The sequence below is a fragment of the Leptonotus elevatus genome, chromosome 11 (assembly GCF_054856555.1).
Source record: "Leptonotus elevatus isolate MCC_2025b chromosome 11, RoL_Lele_1.0, whole genome shotgun sequence".
NCBI classification, from domain to species: Eukaryota; Metazoa; Chordata; class Actinopteri; order Syngnathiformes; family Syngnathidae; genus Leptonotus; species Leptonotus elevatus.
Window position 1 is genome coordinate 20,210,683 of NC_141249.1, and position 23,027 is coordinate 20,233,709.

Sequence of the window (23,027 nt, forward strand, 5' to 3'; positions counted from 1 at the left end):
GAAAACATGATAAAAACAACAAAGACATACAAATGAAATATTTAAAAAGCTTATCACCCCCCCTCCAAAAAATATATCAGTAAAATCTGGGAGAATGAAAAAAAGCTGGTAAATGGTAAAAATGAGAGAGAAAAAAATATGCAAAATTGATAACAGATACGCTAAAAACTGCCAACAAAAGACAATATATGACAAAACCTAGGAAAAAAATAGCCAAAAACTTATTTCTAAATCAAATCATCCGTGTATCATTTCTTTTGAAAAACATTGTAAGATGTGTTGTAGTGGTTGTGAGAATGTTTTGTCACTTGCTAAGATTATGTAGAGTTTTATTGTGCTATGCATAACACTAAAAGTTTTTTATCTGGGGGAGGGGTCATTCTCAAAATGTTTAGAAACACATGCAGGATTATTTAAGAAGTACGGAATACTTTATTTTTTTGTGGCAGGCTAAACCAAGGAGGATTAATCAAGTGAGAATGACCAAAGATCAGAAACTATTAGCAGCAGTGACAATGTGACCACTAAAAATTTGTCACAAAAACAGACAAAAAAAAGGACTGACAGAAATAGCCCCCCTCAAAAATAACAATTATATAATTAAATAACAAAAACATCACCCCCCCCCCCACACACACACACAAAATAGGACAAAAGCACAACAAAATTGGAAAAAAATATCTGACAATATTTGACAAAAACTCTCAATGATATGATAAAAAAAAAGGGGGGGGGGTTTAGCAGATGTGATGCTGTGTGGAGCACTGTTGAAGGCAAAGAATGAGGAATGCTGATGGCAAATGTCGGATGAGGACGTCCTGGCTTTGGCTGCCGTGTTTCCTGTTCCGTGTGCCCACCTGGCAGTCAGCAAACAGCTCGTCTGTCAGCGCACGCCAATGACACGACAGCACACAAACACAAACGGGAAAAGCTGTCTTTGTCCTACTGGGGGCCATTTTGGGGACAAGGCCCTCTCGGAATTGCTTCCTTTTCACGGCTTCTCCATACTCAAAATGTTTGGAAATTTCAGCTCCCGATGACACAGCTTCATTTATGCAACGTAAAATTTGATAGACATGTCAATCTGGGGGTTCCAAAAGTCATTCTGAGAATGTTTTATAGATTTTTTGGGGAACAGTATGTGTCTCGTTACATCTGGCATAAATGTAACACCAGCATTTTCTGGGGATGCTTTGTTACTTCAGAATCTGGATGACTTGTTGTTATTGATTAACTATGAATTTCTTTACTAGAAAATCCTGAAGGAGATTTTTTGGCCATCAGTTTGTGACCCAAAGCTGAAGGAAATCTTCTGGACAACAATCAAAATTACATCAGCAAGTCAACTTCTAAAATGAATAAATAAATAACATTTTTGAGTGCAGAATGTCGGCGGAGAAGTCCAAAACTGAATCTAACTGAAACGCTGTGGCAAAACCTTCAAAAGGCCATTGATGTAAAAAATAAAAAATAAAATAAAAATAAAACTCGTGTTGCCGAATTAGATTTAACAACTGCATTCCGCGTTTACTTGTGCTGTCTTTGACTATTATTTAAATTTGTCGATGACGGTAAAACAAAACCAGAAAATGACCCATTTAAGATCCCTCCTGACACAAACTACTCCACGCATTACACTGACAGTCCTCCTACATCCGCTAGATGTCACTATTTCGCCAATTTTAGTTGTCTTCCGTCTGCTTCATCAACTTCTCCATGAATACATGACTAACTTATTATTGACACATTTCTTTTCCAAAGTGTTAAAATGTAAATAGAGGAATGCATGTGCATATAGTGGAGTGTACACAGAGAACAGGAAACAGCAGCATCCCATAATTCCACATTGTGTGCACCCCCCACTCCAGCATTGAAAGCACCATTCACTCTTATCTGAGCACAAATATTGACTTACCCGTGTTGCTTTTTGTCTTCCCAGGGAATGATCAACAAGGAGGACACAGTGGGAAGTGGCGCAAACCAAAAAACAATCAAACTGAATTGCTAGGATTCTTCTGCCAGCTGAAGAAGCTCGAATTTAGGGAGCCCAATCATTTGCGCTGAGGAAATCAGTCCACTTATTACACATAATTTCAGCAATGTATTTGGGTAAAATTAGAAGAATCCCTTGTGAGTTAATCTTGTAAAATTGAAAGTTAATTCTTGTACAAATTACAAATATTTATTATCATTAAAAGATTCAATTTATGATAAAATAACTAATATTTTGTCGTTGTTGTGAAATAGCAACTTTTGTAACAAAACTAAATAGCAATAGCAATTTAATTTAGTTTATTATTGTAAAACATTTTTCTTCATTAAACACTTATTCTTCTAAAATGACACATTATTTGTAAATTAGTCCTTGAAAACGACAAATGCATTTTTTATAAATTTACAAATATACGTTCCTATTTTTCCTGCCTTTTTAACGTTTAACGAAAAAAGTAATTAGCCTAGTTGGGCAAAGCAAGGTGTAGAAAGTACAGGCATCTGTTTTTTAAGAGTAAAAAGTCAAAAAAGATCTCCAATTGCCTACAGATGCCACAAGATAACGCCGATGCACTTTCTTTCTGATTAGACAAGGCTATGGCCTGATGAAATGAAGCTCCTCCCCTTATTTCAAGTTGAAATAAGGGGAGGGGCTTCATTTGATCAGTATGAAAGATTAGTATACTGATATGCCACCAGACGGCGCCAATGCAATATTTTATGCTAGATGAGACAAATGGGCTCTTTTTTCATAATAGAGAACCACATGGGGGGTTTATTTTTAATTTTTTAAAGAATGTTCATTTGACCGTTTTATTAAGGGAAACAAACCCTCTGCTATTCACAGTCAGAAAAATCTACTTAAATCTAGTAATGGAGTATTCTTACTTGAGTAGCCGCCATCAGTGGTGCAGGGTTAGGATACTTCCTCATGTCACCACTTTCTCTCTTTTCCACGAGTGGGCTGGCGCGTCCAATCCGCTGGAGGTCTCCGGAGCGGCGGGGGAGGGACGCGCGCATGCATGCGGGATACCCTCTCACCCTCTCACTCGCTCCTGGAGCTCATTTTGGCGCTGGCTTCCACGCAGGCACACACACCACACCACACGAGAGAGCAGGACACAGCGACCCTGAGAGAGAGAGAGAGAGAGAGAGAGAGAGAGAGAGCGAGAGAGTCAAAGTGAGAGCGAGAGAGAAAGAGAGAGGACTACTTGCCCGCGAACAGAACTTTTTCTTCAGTGGAGCTGCAGCACAACATCCATCGGAACACGGCAAGCTGCTGTTTATTTCAAAAGGTAACTTTCGTCTTCTTTTGCATCTATGATGCGTTCAAACGACTTCTTCTCGTGGGACGTTCCCCCCCTCCCCTGCTTTTCCCTTGTGCTCGTTCAAAGAGAGGAGAGAAGAGAGGAAGTGGCTTCTTTTGGTTTGTATTATTTTGTGCGGTTTGCATCTCCGGGATCAGTTAAAAAAAAAGTTCTAAAGAATCAAGACGCGGCTCGCACGCAAACTTTGCAGCGGAGTTTGACTCTAAAAGCAACATTGAGTGTTTTCATTCAATCGGGAAGTCTAAACGCAACGCGAGTGTTTTGAATCCCAATTGTTGGCTTGAACTGCTCGCTGTTTGAATTGCGGAGCCTGAACACAGCACTAAGTGTTTTTCATTCAAGAAAAAAAATGACAGTTCAATTGAGCATCCTGAATGCATCAAAAGTGCTTAAATTTAAAATCAAATCAAATAAAACTTGCTGTTTATTTGCGGACAATGAACGCAACACCAGTGTTTTGACTCATTGTTCATTATATATAATTTTTTTTTATTGTTTAATGTTCTTGCAAAGTTTGAAATGCAGACCCTGAATTAAACACATTCAAGAAATGACTTAGTTGAATTGATGAGCATGAACGCACCACTAGTATTTTAATTTATTATTAAATCATTTTGATTTCAATTTGCACATAAAAGTCGACTTGTCGACCCTGAATGCACCGCTAGTGTTTTAAGCAAAGAAATCCTGTTTTGAGTTTGTGGACACTGAACGCAACACTAGTGTTTTTCGGTTTTAACTAAAGAAGTGACATTAGTACATTGCAGACCCTGAACACACCATTCATCCATCTAATGTTTTAAATTAAATCCAAAAGGTACCTTTGTTGATCTTTGAACCCTGAATGCAACATTAGTGCTCTAATTGATGAAATCGGCATTAAAAATTCAGAATTCCGGACCCTGAATGCAACACTCATCATTTTATACAATAAATTCAAACTTTGAATGGGGGACCCTAAATGCACCATGAGTTACTGATTCGTGGAAATGGCTTTTGTTATTATTTTACACTGGTAGGGTTTAGTACATCCGTCTCACGGTTTTTCTCCGGGTTTTCCGGATTCCTCCCACATTGTTTAATTGAAGACTCTAAATTGTCCGTGGGTAAGAATGTGAGTGGGGATGCTTGTTTGTTTAAATGTGCCTTGTGACTGACCAGTTCTGGGTGCACCCTAGCCCTCGCTCAAAGCAATGTCGCCATCTACAGGGATCTTTTAGTCATGACAGTAATTTGTGAATCTGAATTCCACAGACAAGGCATGAAGGCAACTGATAAGTGAGCTGTATAGTCCACTACACCAACATCCCACCAAAGTGGTTCTGAAGTACAGCGTCAGGACTCATTCCCTACACCCTAAACACCACAAATAGATTTCTACTGCACATTTTATGACACTATGAAGTCCACTATATAAAATTCCCAGTGATTAGGGAGTAGGAAATGAGTAACTGATATGCGGTAGGTTGCATGGGCGGGTGGGAGAGGAAGCAGTAGCGTGGGTGTTGGTGGGGGGTGTTGGGGTTAAACTGTGAATAAGTGAGTTTAGTAGCGGGGGTGAGGCCACAATGAATGATGAACAACAACAAAAAAAAAAGAGAAAGTGTCGAAATGGAAAGGTCCGCACGGCATAGCGTAACTAAAGCCACATTTGCATATGAAAACTTGCGGCTGAAAGAAATTCCGACAGTGTTGCTGCCGTTATTGTCGATCGGGCCTAAGCGCTATTGCCGAAATCAGTCATTCTCAAAGTGCGAAGAATCACTGGATTAAATGTCACAACTATGCATAACGTTAGTGTTTTAATCCAGGATGCGGTTCAAATGAATTTAACTTTATAGTACAACACGTGTTTTGAATAACTGTTTTTCTTATTTGGGTACAATTTTACACTTTACATATATGTCACATACATAGATTTTAAATACAGTTGTATAGCTAGATTCATAAAACCATTGGGTATGATGTGTTATGCTTTGGATCATGTGCTTTTCCCAATTAGACAGGCAGATAAATGTAGGACATACAATGCGGTATCCTTTGGATTATGCCATATACGATGGAAGGACAGATGGATAGATGGATGAATTATCCATCTCCTTCCCAAGCCTCATTCCCGCCAGTCATTGAGCAGAGTTTAGAAGTCAAAGTGTATTTTTTTTCCCACGAGGCTTCCCCTTGCATGGCCCTTTGGGGAAGACTTTCTTTCCCATGGGCCATCTTCCCTTGGCCGGGGCCACAAAGCCACCACATCACTCGGATGTCCCTCCCTCATGCCTCCCTTGCTTGCATGAATTTTTCAGAAAAAAAAAAGCCGAACAGAAAAATGTGTCAAAAATATGTTACAAGCAGTAAAAAATGTCAACAACAAAAATCTGCCACAAAATGGCTTAACAAATAACTAAAATGTGTCCAATGCTCATTAAAATTACAAAAATGTTTAAAAAAAAGAGAGAAAAAAAAGGACAAAAATACATACAAAACAAACTGTTAAAAATCAGCCCCCCCCCCAAATATGTGACAACCCTTTTCCCTTTCTCCCATCCCTGAATGACATTTTGTCGGCAGCTGACCCCACTGGCTCAACATTCCAGGATGCGGCGCTAAGTGCAGAGCAGGGGAAGGAAAATGGGCTCGCGCTATCCCGCTCGTGACCGCCTGGAAAACTGCGGAGCTGCCATGGATGATTGTTTTGGATGGCAGGGAGACAGCCATGATGCCAAGAAATGCAACCGCCAAGTCGTACGCTGCATTGGTTCTTGAAGCCTTACTTAGTCTTCTTTTTTCAAAAAGTGGGTTAAGAAGTATTCAAGAGTAGCGGACTTGCTTTGGAAGCCCCTCGTCTTCCTCCAAAGAGTACAAAGGCTCCCGCAGAGCCACCGTAAAATGTCTTTATTTGACTTGAAATCAAACTGTATTTTTATTTCGTTAATGAATTCCATGTGGCAGAGAGCAGCTCGCGTTTTCATCCTGATGAGGAGCCGGAGGGAGAGATGAAGTGACAGAGGTGGGGGCAGAGCCACTTTGTTAGTATGGTAAAACGGACAAAAAGCTACCAAAAATCTCAAAATAATAATTATATATTAAAAAAAAAGGGCAAAACTTGGGCAAATAAACAAAACAAATAAATAAATAAACAAAAAAATAATATGAAGAGCAAGTAAAAAAACATGACAAAAATGCATACAAATTATTTTTCAAATTTGTATGCATTTTTGTCAAAACTTTTTTTTTTTTACAAAAAATCGAGCCAAAACTAACTAAAAAAGATTTGATAAAAATTGAGAAAAAGAAACTGACACAAACCTGGTACAACTGAAAAAACGTGTTTTTTTTTAAAGTAACAAAAATTTACATTGATGTGACAAAAAAACTAAAAAAGACACACAAAAAGGAGGCAAAATTTGGATCAAAAATGGGGAAGAAATGGCAAATTTTACAAAATGACACGACAAAACCAAATATACAGTAAATGTGACAAAAACATATAGAAAAAGTAAAAAACTAAAAAGTTCTCAAAAAAAAAGAAGAAAAAACAGGCAAAAATATGACAAAACTTAGACAAACATTAGGAAAAACAGATACAACTATAAATAAAATAAAAATTGACAAATCAATCAATAATACAACACCCAGCCCTGAAATTTGACAAACTGAAAGCAATTTATAAATAAATAAATAAATAAATACTCAAACCTGATAAAAATTGTGTAAAACAGAAGTAGCCTGTGTGGTAGCGGTTGCATGACCTCATATTTCGATAAAGCCGATACTAATGTGATGGAAGTCAGGTTGACGTCGATTGGACCCCGATGACATAATTGATTTTTTTTCACAAATCAAGAACATCACAGGATGATCTGTTACAGCTGACACTTTATTGTGGTGCGCCAGCCAGAGGGGGGGCGGGGGTGGGGGGCGGATGAGATCCTCATTTTATTAAAATAATTGCGTAACTAGTAAAGTCGACTACTGTGTGGTATGCTTCTGATCACGAGTTCTTCCTTTTAGTCAACTAAAGACGCTTTTGCCTTTTTCAATGCCCTTTCCCCGCCCCCCCCCCACCAAACTATTATCATGCAGTCATTGCTCAAACGTAGATCACACGTTCCAGATGCATTTTTTGTTGTTGTTATGTCACGCAATGACAGTGTGTGTATGTGTGCGTGTGTGTGACCATGTTGACATAATAATGTATCTCAGCACGGCTGCTCCGCACGTGTGCTCGTGTGTGTGTGTTTCCTAATGATGATGACATCATGACACTGAAGGCATAAATCTTAATGTGACAGGATGTGACATAGGCGCTAAAAGTGAAAACATTTGACTACAGTATTATGAAGCCTTATTTCTTCTTTCTTCCTTCCTGTCTTTGACATACAAATATGAAAATAGCAAAGCCCTCCTGAATGTCTTTACATCTTTTTTTTTTTCTAGCTTTACATTAATTTGACTTCCAACATGAGTAGGAGCGGTGTAGTTGCTGTGGTATGCTTTGGATCAGGAGGTGTTCCTTTGAGTTAGCTAGTTAATTGCTCATTTTTAAACTGCTCTTAATATACATGTTGGTACAAAAAGTGATGTTTTGCTGTATGTGTGTGGTCAGCAAGAGAGAGGCTGCTTGGTTGGTGTTTTTTTTTTTTTTTTTTGGTTGGGTTTTTGGTTGGTTGCATGGGTCATTTAAAGGACACGGCGTAGATGGCGGTAAAGTATCTGGCTAATCTGCAGCCATTACGCTGATTAAATCGCCAGGGATTTGAGCGTTCCCATCATCTGCAATCAATGGCTCCAAAATCAATAGGACATGCGAGATCCTCTCAGCAGCACGCCCATCTGTGCGCCAACAAAAACGTCAATAAATGTTAAACGACACGGATTTGGGGGATTTTTAAACATTTATTATTAAGCGGTTTATGAACCTGCTGTGGTTTCCCTTCTTCACGCATCCGTGTTTTAAAATTTAATCCCTCCGTCCGCTTGGTCGCTCGCCATCCTTTCACTTTTTATCTGTCACGCGATAGCTAATCTGTCACTCGCGTTTAGCGTTAAGTAAGGTCTCGCATCCGCAAGGCAAAAATAAAATAAAAATACAAATCATAAAATTAAGAGACCATTGCAAAATTACAGTTGCTCCGATTTTCCTCTTTATAGACATATGTTAGAGTAAAACCAACATTTTTGTCATTCTATGTACGATTGATAACAAATATTGTTACCAGTCACTTGGAGAATTTTTTTCACAAAATGAAAAATTGCCAAAATAACAAAAAGGTCGAGTATTTCTTTGGTCTCTTAAATTTCTTGCAGAGCTGTATATACAGTGATACCTTGACGTACGAGCGCCCCAATTTACATATTCAAGTTATCGCTCAGTCAACTTTCTGCTTTGTGTTGCAAGCAAAAATTTGACGTACGAGTGACCTTGATTAAAACAACAACAAAAGAAAGACGGAGTAGCCAGAATTGTCACTTTCGTTCAATTTTTTTTTTTCAAGTTGCACATTTATGCTTGTTATGCTTTTGTATAAGTAATAAAAACAGAAAAAAACATGCTACAGCTACTTGTCTTAACTTGGTACATAACATAAGTCATTTATCCAACGTAACTATGTGTTGTAAATGCTTCATTACTGCTTTTTAAAAAAATATATTTTTGTATTATAAAACAAACAAACAAACAACTGAAGCTATAGCCATCTTAGCATGTTCCTGAAGTAGCGTTAGCTTAGCTCGCGTTGAACTAAAGGATCGAAAAATTAAGTAAAAGGAAAAAGTGCTTGAATTGTTATCTTGAAATCTTTTTTTTGTACAAAAACGTTAAAGCCTAATTAAATACACAGTTAGTTATCATAGTTTATTATGAGACATGCTAGCTGTTGTTAGCATTGCTTTATCGAGAGTGAAGCTAAAATTGCTGAAGCTAACATGAAATGAGTGAATCAAGGTCATGTAAATTGACAAATATCATTTGTTTGTGTTCCAGGATGAGGCAGTGTAAAGGATGGAGTAGTAGGCTGCTGCTGCTGGTTCTACTCGGGGTTCTGGGTACTTTGGCGCAGAAGCTACCCACACGAGATGAGGGACTTTTCCAGATGCAAATCCGAGACAAATCTATCTTCCACGACTCATCCGTTATTCCCGACGGAGCAGAGATCAGTGGCTACCTCTTCAGGGACACGCCCAAAAGGTAAAAATCACAAAATAACCTCGGCAACATTGTTTTGATGCACCCAACATTGTGGAGCAAGCACATTCCTGTTATGTAAATCAACTTTAACGCTGTGCGGTTTTACAACACGATCAATAATTTATCTGAGAGACATGTTGACATGTCTGGCTTGGTGCTGTGGTTCAGTACTTGATTTGATGCCAAAATCTGACGCCGGTACTTGTAATGGTTCCCCCAGGTACTACTTTGTGGTGGAAGAAGACAACACGCCACTGTCGGTGACGGTGACCCCTTGCGACGCGCCGCTGGAGTGGACACTGACGCTGCAGGAGCTGCCCGAGGAGGCTAGCGGCGAGGCGTCAGGTAATGGACCGGGAGGACCACGAACGGGCCTTAATGAGTAGTTTGATGTGCAAAAAGTGTGTGTGTCGGCCGGGTTTTCATTAAGTCGCTCCGTCTGACCGCTTGTGGGCCGGCATGCCTTTAATTTGAGACTCGGTGCGCGTGAATTAAAGCCATTACGTCCCTTTACTTAGGCCGCCCTCATCGTTTCATGTTGGGTCCCACTTTGTCTGTCTGTCTGTCTGTCTGTCTGTCTGTGTCTTGCTTCCCTCCTCTTAAGAATCTGACTAGAAACCTAAAGTATCCTCCAGTTCTTTTTGTTCGATGCTGAGGCATCAAAAAAGCTTTACCAACGATACCAATACTATCACCGGTGATACTGGCACAATCCTTTGCCATTGATAACTGACTGTAGCGTTACTGTAATGTCAGCGACACAGACAGTAAGTAATAGGATACTTTTCTATATCGCAAATCTTTTCTACCAATAACTTTTCTTTGTCATCTTTATGGATACTACACCGATATTTCGACAACGAAACTGGTAGTATCATGATACTTTACCATTGATACAAATACTATCATGTAGGCTTTACATGATCAGGATATTTGGGGCCGAACACGATCACAGATCAGCGAGTTGAAAAAAAAAGATTTCCGGTCACCGATCCGATCATAAGACGGAGCAATACCTCTATTTAAATACCGGTAACTTATTTATTTACTGTATAAAAAAAAAAAGAAAAAAAAAAGAGGCTTTACAAGATCAAGTTTTTTTGCGGCCAATCAGCGAGTTGTATAAAAATGATAGTCAATCTCCAATTCAATCAAAAGATGTAGAAATAAATCTATTTAAAGAACAATAGCGAAAATCCACGTATAATTGACGCCCATGCCATTGCCAATGACACCAATATTTTCACTATAGTTTGACAAGATTGTAGATATTACCACCATATTTTGCAAACCATACATCTAGTATAGTATAGTACTTTTAATACGAGCAGTGCGGATAGTATCACGATACTTGGCCAAGTTACAGATATTAGTACCAGTACTTTGCAGACTGAGCATCTGAAAATAAAAGACTTTCTAAGCTAGGGGTGTCCAAAGTCCAGTTTGTGAATTTGCCAACCGCCACATACTGTATACTGAAAAACAACTTTGACATGGCCCTCCATGTTACTTTAAAAAGAAAGAAGTGCGGGATAGTATTGTGGGGTTAGTGTGGACTCTCTGTGTGACATAAGCATCTAAATGGTAATATACACCTGGACGGATGTCACGTCAAACCTCAGCCAGATGATTTATTGCTTGCATTCACTGTCAAGGACTTGTTCCTGGCATCAAAAGGAGCCGAGTTGCTTCCGTAAGTGGAGCGACCATTTCAAAATTGGACTGGGGAGTTTGTTCTCATGGCTGTGCTGGGAGCAGATCACTGGAGCGTTAATTTTTAGTACACCGCCGAGAACACTCTCTGGTTGTCAAACATAATATTATGGTTTCTCTTGCAAGAGCTTGAACTGTTTCCGAAGCCACAAGGCGCTCCTTTGTAGCCAAGGCCAAGTCAACGGCCGGCCGGCGCTGTGATCTTTTTGGGATGTTTGCAGTGAAAACACGACGGGCGTGTTTGTGGATAATTGTACGCGTGAAGCTTTCCTCGCCATCTCACTGCACCCAACCTTCAAAATCCTCACGTCAGCGATACCAAAAGTATCAAGATAGTTTGCCAACAACACTGATGGTATCACGAGACTTTGCCAACAATATTTTGTCAATGATATCAAGATTATGTAGATAGCATGTATACGGTTTGATGTTAAACTGCCAACAATACCGATGGTGTGAATCAACTTTGCCAATAATACGGACCACGTCACTAAACTTTGTTGTGCCTGTGTTGTTTTCAGGGGAGCCTGAGCCATTGGACCAACAGAAGCAGCAGGTGACGGTGGACGAGGGCACGGAGCTGTTCACCTACAAGGGCAACGATGTGGAGTCCTACGTAGCCACCAGCACGCCATCCGGCCTCTACCAGTTGGAGCTGCTGTCCACCGAAAAGGATAGCAACTTCAAGGTGTACGCCTCCACCACACCAGAGTCCGACCAGCCCTACCCGGAGCTGCCCTACGACCCCCGCGTGGACGTGACCTCGCTGGGTCGCACCACGGTCACCCTGGCCTGGAAGCCCACGCCCACCGGCTTCCTGATGGGCCAGCCGGTGCAGTACTGCGTGGTCATCAACAAGGAGCACAACTTCAAGAGCATGTGCGCCGCCGAGGCCAAGATCGGCGCCGACGACGCCTTCATGCTTGCGCCCAAGCCGGGCAGGGACTTCAGTCCGTTTGACTTTGCCCACTTCGGCTTCGTCCCGCCCGGCAAAGATCGAGGCCTGATGAGCAACAAGATCTCGCGGGCGTACCCGCCCAAGCCTAAAATGTCGGACATTCACAAGTTGTGCATCGGAAACAAAAACATCTTCACCGTCTCCGACCTAAAGCCTGATACTCAGTACTACTTTGACGTGTTCGCCGTCAACTCGGCTACCAACACCAGCACGGCCTACGTGGGCACATTTGCCCGCACCAAGGAGGAAGCCCAGCAGAAGACGATTGAGCTCAAGGATGGCAAAGTGTCAGATGTGTTCATCAAGAGAAAAGGCAGCAAGTTCCTTCGTTTCGCCCCCGTGTCCTCGCACCAGCGGGTGACGCTTTTCGTGCACGCCTGCTTGGACTCTGTACAGGTGCAGGTGAGGCGCGACGGCAAGCTGCTGCTCTCGCAAAACGTGGAGGGCGTGCGGCAGTTCCAACTGCGCGGCAAGCCCAAGGCCAAGTACCTGATCCGCCTGCGGGGAAGCCGCAAGGGCGCCTCCACCCTGAAGGTGCTGGCCACCACCCGAGCCGGCAGCAAGCAGCCTTTCCCGTCCCTGCCCGAGGACACCCGCATCAAAGCCTTCGACAAGCTTCGAACCTGCTCCTCCGTCACCGTGGCCTGGTTGGGAACGCAAGAGCGAAACAAATACTGCGTCTACCGCAAGGAAGTGGCCGACGACTACGGCGAGGAGCAGAGGCGGCGTGAGCAGAACCGCTGCGCCGGGCCCGAGGCGCGGCGCAAGTCGGAGAAGGTCCTGTGCAAGTACTTCTACAGCCCCAACCTGCAGAAGGCGGTGACCACGGAGACGGTCGTGGGGCTGGAGCCCGGGAAGAGCTACCTGCTGGACGTCTACGTGGTGGCGCACAGCGGCCACTCAGTCAAGTACCAGAGCAAACTGGTGAAAACGAGGAAGTACTGCTAAAAATGACTACGCACAGAGGAAGAAATCTATTATAAATATATATATGGAATACGTTTATTTAACTCTTTGAAAGATATACAGACTGACTACTCACTTGCGGCGGAAGACGGAACTGTTGCTGGAGACATCCACCTGTATATTTATGTTTACATTTCCCCTCCGCCTCGTGAGCAGGCTTGTCTTTTCATCGTCGCTGCATGACTCTTGACTGTCGGAAATCAAAAAACACAAAAAAGTGACTGATTATTTTGTTAACTGTTTTATTTATGGAACATATACAAACAAAAGTAAAGTCACATCTACGAGTTCTGACGGTGGGGGTTCGAATATGGGCATTCCTGTGTGGAATAAGAATCTGTACCTTTTTTTAAAAATTGCATTTTAAACAGTTTTTTTTTTTTACACAAGAATCTGTACTTCGACTTACAGAGTGTGACTACGTTTGCCATCAGCGCACGTCACAATCAACCTGGACCACGATCGCGATTCGTCAAATGATCCATCCGTCTGTATTATATCAAAGACAAATGTGTTTTAAGTGTTATTGTACAGTGTTCCCTTACTATGTCGCAGATTTTTAAGCAATCATTTTTCTTGTACTGTATAATTACTTCTTGTGATGCCCTTGCATGTGGGAAAGGACAGCCACAGTTGCCGATGCACTTTTCAGCCATCAATTCAAAGCTGGGAGAAAAGCAAAACCTAAACGCTGCTGCTGTCGGCCACAGCTCACACAAAGACACTCAGATGGAGACTCGGCAATACGTTTCAATATGTACGGTATTTTGTGTACATTTTATTTTTTTGTCTTTAAATTTGTACAATGTGTTTAAAAAGTGTTTTTAATAAGTTCATGTGTTCAAAGTGTGTTAAGGGTAAAACTATAACAAAGATATCTTTTATATGCTTTCTCTATATTGCAGATATTGACCTGTTGTGAACGTGTCCACACAAAAAAAAAACATATTTTCATTTGAAAACAAACAATTAAGAAAATAATCAGTCACTTTTTAATTTGATGATTTTCGCTGGCCAAATGAAAATAGAAAGAAAGAATGATCCACGGATTGAGGACGCTATCTTGTACAGACCTCTCGCTGCCTATTGTCCACCAAGACTTTTAAATTATTTTATACTTTTTCTCTGTGTGTTTCACTTGATGAAATGTTACCATGACATTCCCTCGTGTAATCGCTCTCTTGTAACTGTGTCCTGTGCTTGGCGATGTTGTGTTAGTATCACTGTATCAACGTGCGTGCGTGTTTGTGTGTGCGCGATGGCCTGAATGTGTGCGCGAGTGTGTGTCATGAGTACAGAGTTGTCCTGCCAATATTCATGTACATAAACACTAAATATAGAAAACGTAATCTCTGTGTCACCCCGGGTGTCGTGTTCTTTTCGTCCGAGCACAATCGAGATAAAAGCGCCTCATGTTTTAACGTGATGGACCATAGAGACATTTGAAACAATCACAATTATGCTGACAGACTAGTAAACTTGACCGTCTACAAGTTGAACAACAGTTTTTTTGTAATCGTGTATATTTTTGTAATTATCCATATGGAGTAATATAGTGGACCAAGCCACTCACTCAGTAGCACCCCTTGAGAAGTTAGAAAATAAGACAGCCCGCAAACAATTTTACCTATCAAAATTAAATTTGGTTGGTATTATGACAAGATATACATAAAAATGTTGAGAAACCATGCCGCAAAACGAACAGGAAGTCAGCCATTTTGGTTTGAAACGGCAATTTTTCCCTCTGTAACATGAACAGTTTTTTCCCGCCAGCACCATTTTCACCAGTTAACGTTAAATTGGGTGGACTTTTGTGCTATAACATGACAAACAAAAAATTTTCAAGGACCCATTTTGGAAATTTAACAGTGAGTCAGCCATTTTGGTTTGAAGCAGCCATTTCTGACTCTGTAATGTTCCCTAGAAAGTTAGTCGACCACATTAGAGGGTATAGGAAAGCAAGCTCGGCAATTTAGTGTTGCCCATCTTTCTTGGATACTGACTTCCAATTGGGGTTTGTTTGGTTGAACTCCCTAGTAGGAGTTTGTCAAAGTATGAGCGCTATAATTTAACTGCCCCAAAATGGCTGCTTCAAACCACACTATCCGACTTCCTGTTCAATTTCTAGCATGGGTCCTTGAAACTTTTTTATGCATCTTACAACATGAGTTGATGTTGGTAGGTGGAACTTGTGTTGGTGGCATTTCTCTCTCTAGGTTTTTGTGGTTGAAAATGCTATCAAACTTTGAAGTCATGGGCTGCTCCTATTGGTCGGTGTAGGCCAGGGGTGTCCAAACTATGGCCCGGGGGCCTGCGGCATAAAAATGACATATGACATGGCCGCAAGGCTAGTTAATTTTTTGTTATTTTTTAATGTGGAGGTGGGCAGTGTGAGGAGGGAGTGTGCCAAAAAAATAGTTGCCACTATAGTGCTAATAAATTGGATTATATACTGTAGAGCTTTGCTAGATAGCTACTTTGTATGCAAAAATACTAATAAAGTATTTATAATGAAAATAATAATAGAATTTCTCTTCAAAACACTGGGGTGAATGAAGATAATTCAATTTTACAAGCAAAAATGTTTTCTACCACTTTCTGCTCTGTGTCATGGGGCAGATGTATGAACATTAACGATCCTCAAGTAACTGTTTTATAAACGATCAGCTTACACCAGTTTGCTCTTATTTTGGATCTGAACGTGGATTTGGTGGGATAAATTAAAGTCAAAAATGTTCAAAGTGGCCCTCATATCATTTCATTTGTCTGTATGGGGCCCTCAAAAGAAAAAATGTGGTCACCCCTGACAACCTTGCTTTTGCCACCCGGAAGTGCGTGCGACGTCGTGGCGAAAAGTTCTTTTCAGGGCACTGGTGAATGTTGTCAAGTACGCTCAGCGACAATTGGGCGCTTCCCCACTTGGAGGAAGTGCAGGGAGGCTCCTGCCACCTGAATTCCATCAACCTCCTGTTGCCCCGCAATAATGCGGAGGAGCTTCCAAGGAGCTGCCAGAGTGTCATGGATAGCCTGATAAAAGCGGATGCATGTACTCACTGCATATGTGAATGCCATCTATTGTGTGTGGTTAGTTGTTTTAAGCTTCAACACACACATCAAGTAAAATCAAAGCAAAAACGATTCATATTCCACAACATTGCTTGACATTAATTTCCTCATAGAAAATTATGGTAATTGTATACAATGAAAAAGTAGCCTTTAAAGGGTATGGGAAGTGGTTAAAAGTTTCCTTCTTCAAACCAAACTGATTGACTCACCGCCGTGAGAATTGTCACTAAAAAACATAGCTCAATTCTGACTGGTTTAGAATCATGTCATGATCTCAAAATGGGCTCCACTACTTCCTGAACTCAATAGCTTCATTTCCTGTCTTTCATGAGTGGACAATCTGATTCATTCAGGTGTGCCTGACCTCAGTAACCATGGCGACAATGGCCAGACACACCTGGATTAATCAGTTTGTCCAATCATGAGAGACAGGAAACAAAGGAGTGGTATTATTAAGCTCAGGAAGTAGTCGAGCTGTGCCCATTAGAGCCCATTAGCTTGTGGTACCATGTGGTCCGTCCCGAAATCTTCGTCCAAACACACTGGTTCGTTTGCTGATTCCAACGGCCAAAAAGGAGGGCCTTTCTGCTTAAACTAGTATTGCTACCTCAGTAGAAATATTTAGATATCTACTTAAGATTTATTTTTGTACTCGTAAATTTATTTGAACCAAATGTAGGCCTGTTTTATTACCGCTTCTCCTCTTTCTTGCTCCCTCCTCTCTTGCATAGAGAGAGGGCGAGTTGACGTAGGTACGGCGAATTCTGCATTGACCGACCAGTCCGGGTCCTGAGGAGGAACCCCTTCCCTGAAGGCGTCATCCTGTGGCATTTCGTCTTATCAACTCATTTGCTCCCAAAAACGCATAAATACGTTATATTTGAAATATTACCATGCTCCCAAAGACGTATATATACGTTTACAAAAATAAGACGTTTTTATTTATTTATGCTAGTGCATACAGACGGCTTTGATGCAGCCTCTGCACTGCAGAAAACGGTTGAAGCAATGGTAGTTATTACAAACACGGCCAGCATGTGGCAGCTGAGTATAAGAGACCAACCACGGCCATGTTGCAAACAAGCTGTTTTCCCCACAGTTCAAAACCGATACGTGAGTAATGATGAAACTTAGATATATTCTAATGCTAATTGCTGCAAAGCAGAAAACACAGATAGAAATATACTTTTTTTTCCGGATGAAAGAAGAGACTCTAATCTTTATTTTGGTAGGTTCCATGTTTTGCAAAATCCAGTAAGACAGCCGGGAGCCAAGGGGATTGCTTCAGTGAAAATGGCGGGGAGTGAATGAGTTAAAAGGACTCGCACATTGTTCTAACTCTATCATTGAGTAGTACCACATTATGATTAAAATGATTCAACTGATATTTACACAAAAAGGTTATGGCTCTATGACAATCAAGCCATATTTATTTTTTAAACTGATTTTTAAGAAAAATATGTACTTTTCCCCAAAATTTTTTATTATTTACTTTTTGTTGAATTTTAGAAATAGGAAGTTGTTCTAGTTTGCGTAAAGGCTTGTGTACGGGCTGTGAAAATGGAGCTGCAAAACAACAAGGGGAGTCTACCTTGTAATTTTTTCCTGCTTCATCAGCACTGTAATTCCCCCAAAAGACGACTCAGGATCGTCCAAATGAAAACACGGTTCATCCCGTGACCTCACCGCGTCAGGAAATGGTTTATTCGGCCTTGAAATAGGGAGTTGCGGCGAAGCAGGCGGGCTCCCCCTCCCAATGTAGCAGTATCAGGTTTGGGCCATTTGAGGGGGGTTGGGGGATGCACACATCAATTTTGGAAAATGGTGTATGGAAGCATTTGTGCGCTGGCCAAATGGGAGGTTTTCCCTCCAGAGAAAATATTTGCTCCAGTCTGAAAGAATCTCCACTCGGCCGTGTCCTAAATGTGATTTGTGTCGTTTTTGGCGCGGGCTGACATCAGTCGGTGGTCCGAGAAAAAGACAGCGCCCGGACGGCTGGCGGCGGTCCCATAGAGTCTGAGTGTTGGTCGGGAACGTCTTTAATTAAGAGACAAATGCGTCTCTGTCGTCTGCTTTGTCAATTTGTCCAACGTATAGCGCTGCCGTCGTCCATCAGGCTGAAGCGGTTGGCGATGTCTAGGCCAGATCCCGCTGGAAATTTATAATAACTGGGGAAAAAGTCTTGTCATTTTAAAGCCATTCACTTTGCTCGTGCCAAAGAATGTGACGCCCGTCTGTCTAATATCAAATATAAATAGCATCATATAGCCTACAGTCATACGTCAAAGGTAAAGAAAGACGTTCAAACAATTCGGAAATTCAATGAAATTTGATGTCGTGCAAAACATTAGCCAACTACCTCAATCTGGTGATCTGAATTCACGAGGATCCTAATCCCCCCTTTTTTTTTTTTTACAGAAAAAAACGTTTTGGAATTTCAAAAACTCTTTTAGACTTATTATTTTTTTAATGACAATGTTTTTTGTCAGTAAATCGTACGACAATAACGTTTTCGAGTAAACCAGGGAGTAGCCTGCTAACGGACAACAAAACTTTTGGTATCATTTGGGTGTTGGTGGAGGTCTATTAATTTAAACTATATATAATGATTTTGATAATAATATGAACAGTAGAACGCACGCAAGGATGCAAGGTATGCAGTCGTTTTTATTTCAAGATACATAAAAATACAATAAAACAATATAATACACACATAAACACATATAAAAATACAATAATGTGAATGTTAGAAAATTCAAGATGTAATTTAGTAAAGTACAACTGACAACAATGAAATCATACAATAAAATCTGAACATTAAAGCAACAATGTAATACAATATAAATGTATCTAATTAAATAATTATAATATCAATAACTAAAGGATAGTAAAATAAACATGTATCTTAAGTGTAATAATAAAATATGTATAACTGTGCTATAACAATACAAAAAAAAAAGGAAACTTACCAAAAATTTTAACAATATTAAAATAGAAAAATCCTAAATTATTTATTTGAAAATATAATAATAACCCAATATATATAATACAACAAAAATCACGTTGGAATCAACCAAATCCTGATTTTGCTGAGTCCGCATTGATTGGATGCAGCAAAAGGTACAGCTTCCAGTTACAAACTTTTTGGACCAATCAGAAGGCGCCGTTTGCCTTTCCTGCCCTGAGCAGAGTAGCAACAAGTCCGACCTGGACCTGGATCCGCACCTAGACCTTGACTATCCCCGCCGTGGAGGACGTGAAGAAATACAAAAGTGAGAATGCTCCCTCGCCTCTGACGTCGTGCCTCCAAAACGTCCATTTTGTCGAATTTTTTGTTTTGTTTGCCCGCTCATGACAGCACACCATGTTGGGGATGTACGTGCCGGACAGATTCTCCCTCCAATCGTCCAAAATCCAGGATGGAATCGGTCTGTTCACGGCGCGACGGGTCAAAAAGGTTTGTCCTTCTTTCCCCACCTCGACAAAGCTTATTTGAAATCCGCGTGTTTTGTTTCGAGGTGGCCCCTCTTTTCAAAGTGGCTGTCAAACGCGAGAGAGTTGTGACGTGAAGTGCCACGTAGCAACACAACTTTTTTCCCCCCTCCACACCACCACCACCATTTTTTTCCCCTCTTCACGTTCGCCGAGTTCACATTCACGACAGCAACTCGACAAAATAAGTTAACTTTACTGCAAATGACGTGTGAATAATCCAGAAAGGCACTTACGGAGCATCTCCTCGGTGTGTTTATATGAAGTAGTTCTTTAAAAAAAGGGGGGGAAGATGACGTGTGCGGTCAACACGCCCCCCTTGCCTGGAGTTTAGGAAGTTGAAGGTGCGTTCACGTGTTACACGCAAGTGTGGGACAATTTATTTCTACGTCATCCATTGCAACAACAAAAAAACCCAACTGTAATAATTATGTAATATTGCAGAGATAAAGTGATTTTCTATGGCGCTCCAACAGTCAAAACACGACATTCTGATTAATATTGCGTTTGTGGAATTTGAATTCAGCAGTAAAATCCACTCTTTTTTTTTTTTTTTTAAATCCATCTAAAGGGGCAGCCATTTTGCCACTTGTTGTCAACTAAAAATGATATCACAGTAGGCCTACCTACGGCTTAGGACAGGTAATGACTAACGAATTGACTGATGAATTCTTGCGGTATTTGTGAATTCACAATTTCCGGAGAATATATCTTGTATCGAGCCTGTTGATTTCCACCGATCCGAACCACTGATGCCCCGATAACAGCCGATGGCAACGTAAGATGGCTGCCCTCTGGCTTCAGTTATGAGGAGCATATGGACATTCCATTCATATTGCCTGTTTTCTGAATTTGGTCATGTGACGTTCACAAGCTGACTTTCCCTTTAAAGGTACAATGTACAGATACGTTTGCTGCCATACCCCAATCACACACAAAAAAAAAAAATCTATATCATGTTTTAATGTGACAAGTTTCACATGCTAACGTGATAAGTTATCAACTTTAATCAATGTTTATTACTGTTTGACAACATGTTCTGTTATTTCGTCCTCAAAGGGAGAAAAGTTTGGCCCCTTCGCAGGTGAGAAGAAGCTGCCGTGCGAGCTGGACGAAAGCTCCGACACAAGGCTTATGTGGGAGGTGAGCGCATGTATGCTAGATTACCATAGACTGGCTAACGGAACTAGCATTGATATTGTGGTGGTGTCTTATGAAATCATAATGGAAAAACCTGTGAAATAATTGCACCGCTGTATGTTTTTATAAAGTGTTGTAGTATAGTGTGCAATTTTTCTCATTGCAGGTCCGTGGCAGTAAGGGTGACGTCCTGTACATCCTGGATGCCAGCAATCCGCGCTACGCCAACTGGCTGCGTTTTGTCCACCAGGCGCCCTCGCAGGAGCAGAAGAACCTGGCAGCCATTCAGGTACATTTCCTCTCTATGGCAGACACAATGGAGCCTTTTAAAATGACTTTTAATAAGTCACGCCAGACAATAGCGTGCCTCTCGACTTCAAAATGTTTGTGGTGTGTACCGCATGTTGTTATTATTTTTGATTATTGTGATTATCCTTGTCAATCAAACCGACCATTCTCTTTGTAAAGCCCCCCCCCCCCATTTTATTTATTTATTAATTGCAATAAGTTATGAGCTACATGAATAAAAAAAAACGAAAATATGGAATACTTGTAAGTACATTTTAATTACATTTTTACTCAAAATTCTACAGACATCTTTTTTTGGGGGGGGGGAACAAGTATACCTGATGAAAAGCTTGTCCACAGCACTTTTGAGCTCAGACTGGGGCGACGGTTCATCTTTCAACCCTAAGCACACAGAGCCAAGATATCAAAGGAGGGGCTTCGGGACGACTCTGTCAATGTCCTTGAGTGGCCCAGACAGAGCCCAGACTCGAATCACATTCAACATCTCTGGGGAGATCACTATAATGGCTGTACACCAATCCGCCCAACGATAAGTGAGCCAAGCTTGTGGCATCATATTCAAAAGTCCCGCGTGACATAAGCAAATCAAAGGTGATATATTTGAGCCTTACGACTTTGTTGAGTGACAAGTGAGCCTGGTTCAAAGTTCACCAGATCAAACCCTTAAAACATTTCTTCATTAACTTTGTTGTCCCGAGACATCCGGCTAATGACGTCAAACTTCTATTTTGCCAGAACAGGGGTTATTCCAAAAACGCATAAATAACGATTAAGAGGAGGAAAGCGGCACAATAAATGTCAGCGCTGACGAAAGGCAGAGCTTTAGGACACATGCGGGTGACCTTTGGGCAGCCAATCACGTGGGCCGCTCAGGGTATTAATGCAGTGAGGTGCACCTCTTTGACCTGTTGTTTTTTCATTTTGCTGAAGGATCATCTCCTTGTCACAGACACGCGAGTTTAAAGTGAATGAACTCATTGACTGGAAGCCGTTTGCAAAGCAGAGTTCCCATATTGGCAGCCATTTCAGAGCATTTTGACTGATCCTTCAAAACCTACCAAAGGTTCTCTTCTTTCATTAGAAAAGAACGTTGGTTTCTAGCTTTTTCCATTCTTTAATGTTTTGGTTTCACCAGAAACACCTGTTTGTAACCAGAAAATAGGGTAAGTAAAGTTTTTTGAAAAGCCGAGTTGGGCAAGGACCTCTTCCATGCCGACCTGTTAAAAAACTTATTTGAGGAATACAGTATGGACAGTTGGACAAATTTAAGCCTCCATGTGAGTTAATTGCTTTTTCTTCTGAGCCAGGAACTGTGGGATGTTCAGAGTGTTGTGAGCAGTCACATTGTCATGATTAAGCAAAATAACAGGGACTTCTTAAGAGTTTAGCATTTGAATCATCGTCGTGATCGCTCTGCAATGTTGTTGAGCATCCTTTTTGATGTTCCGTAGAGCTTTACACTTTCATCCTCAAATCGTCCTGTGCTCTTCAGGACGGCGAGAACATCTTCTACTTGGCCGTGGACGACATCGAGACGGACACAGAGCTCCTGATCGGCTTCCTGGACAGCGACATGGAGGAAGAGGAGGAGGAGGAAGAGGAGGAGGTTACCAAAGACGAGGACGAGAGCAGCAAAGAGGCAAAGCACCTGGTTGAAATGGGTAACGCAAACTTTCCATCACCATCAATTAGAAACAGGCGATAAGGCTTTGAAATTAAATCCCAGACTTTTTTTTTTCCTACAAAAAATAAGTTTTTCCATTTTAATGATTTTTTCCAATTCTCTTTTAGAAAGCGAAAATGGCATCTGTTTAATGCAAAAAAAATTGAATATCAATATTTATCATCAACCAAAAAGTGTGAATTGGAGAAAATC

The 23,027-nt window shown here is 41.0% G+C and overlaps 2 protein-coding genes across 3 annotated transcripts in view; both read left to right on the top strand.

Moving 5' to 3' along the window:
* Positions 1 to 2,949: 2,949 nt before the first annotated feature.
* ndnf (neuron-derived neurotrophic factor) lies at positions 2,950 to 14,504 on the top strand. The gene is made up of 4 exons (XM_086088493.1): positions 2,950 to 3,287; positions 9,304 to 9,507; positions 9,728 to 9,852; positions 11,742 to 14,504. The coding sequence occupies exons 2-4, from the start codon at positions 9,305 to 9,307 to the stop codon at positions 13,124 to 13,126; spliced, it is 1,713 nt and encodes a 570-aa protein (XP_085944619.1). The 5' UTR covers positions 2,950 to 3,287; position 9,304; the 3' UTR covers positions 13,127 to 14,504.
* Positions 14,505 to 19,385: 4,881 nt separating this feature from the next.
* Positions 19,386 to 23,027, top strand: part of prdm5 (PR domain containing 5) — a 35,115-nt gene continuing 31,473 nt past the window's right edge. The window contains exons 1-5 of one of the 2 annotated variants that reach the window (XM_086088491.1): positions 19,386 to 19,482; positions 19,569 to 19,667; positions 20,762 to 20,845; positions 21,009 to 21,131; positions 22,644 to 22,812. In XM_086088491.1, coding sequence (XP_085944617.1) covers positions 19,575 to 19,667; positions 20,762 to 20,845; positions 21,009 to 21,131; positions 22,644 to 22,812 — 469 coding nt within the window. In that variant the 5' untranslated portion in view covers positions 19,386 to 19,482; positions 19,569 to 19,574. Of the gene's footprint in view, positions 19,668 to 20,761; positions 20,846 to 21,008; positions 21,132 to 22,643; positions 22,813 to 23,027 lie in introns of both variants that reach the window. The other variant, XM_086088492.1, reaches the window with a different exon arrangement.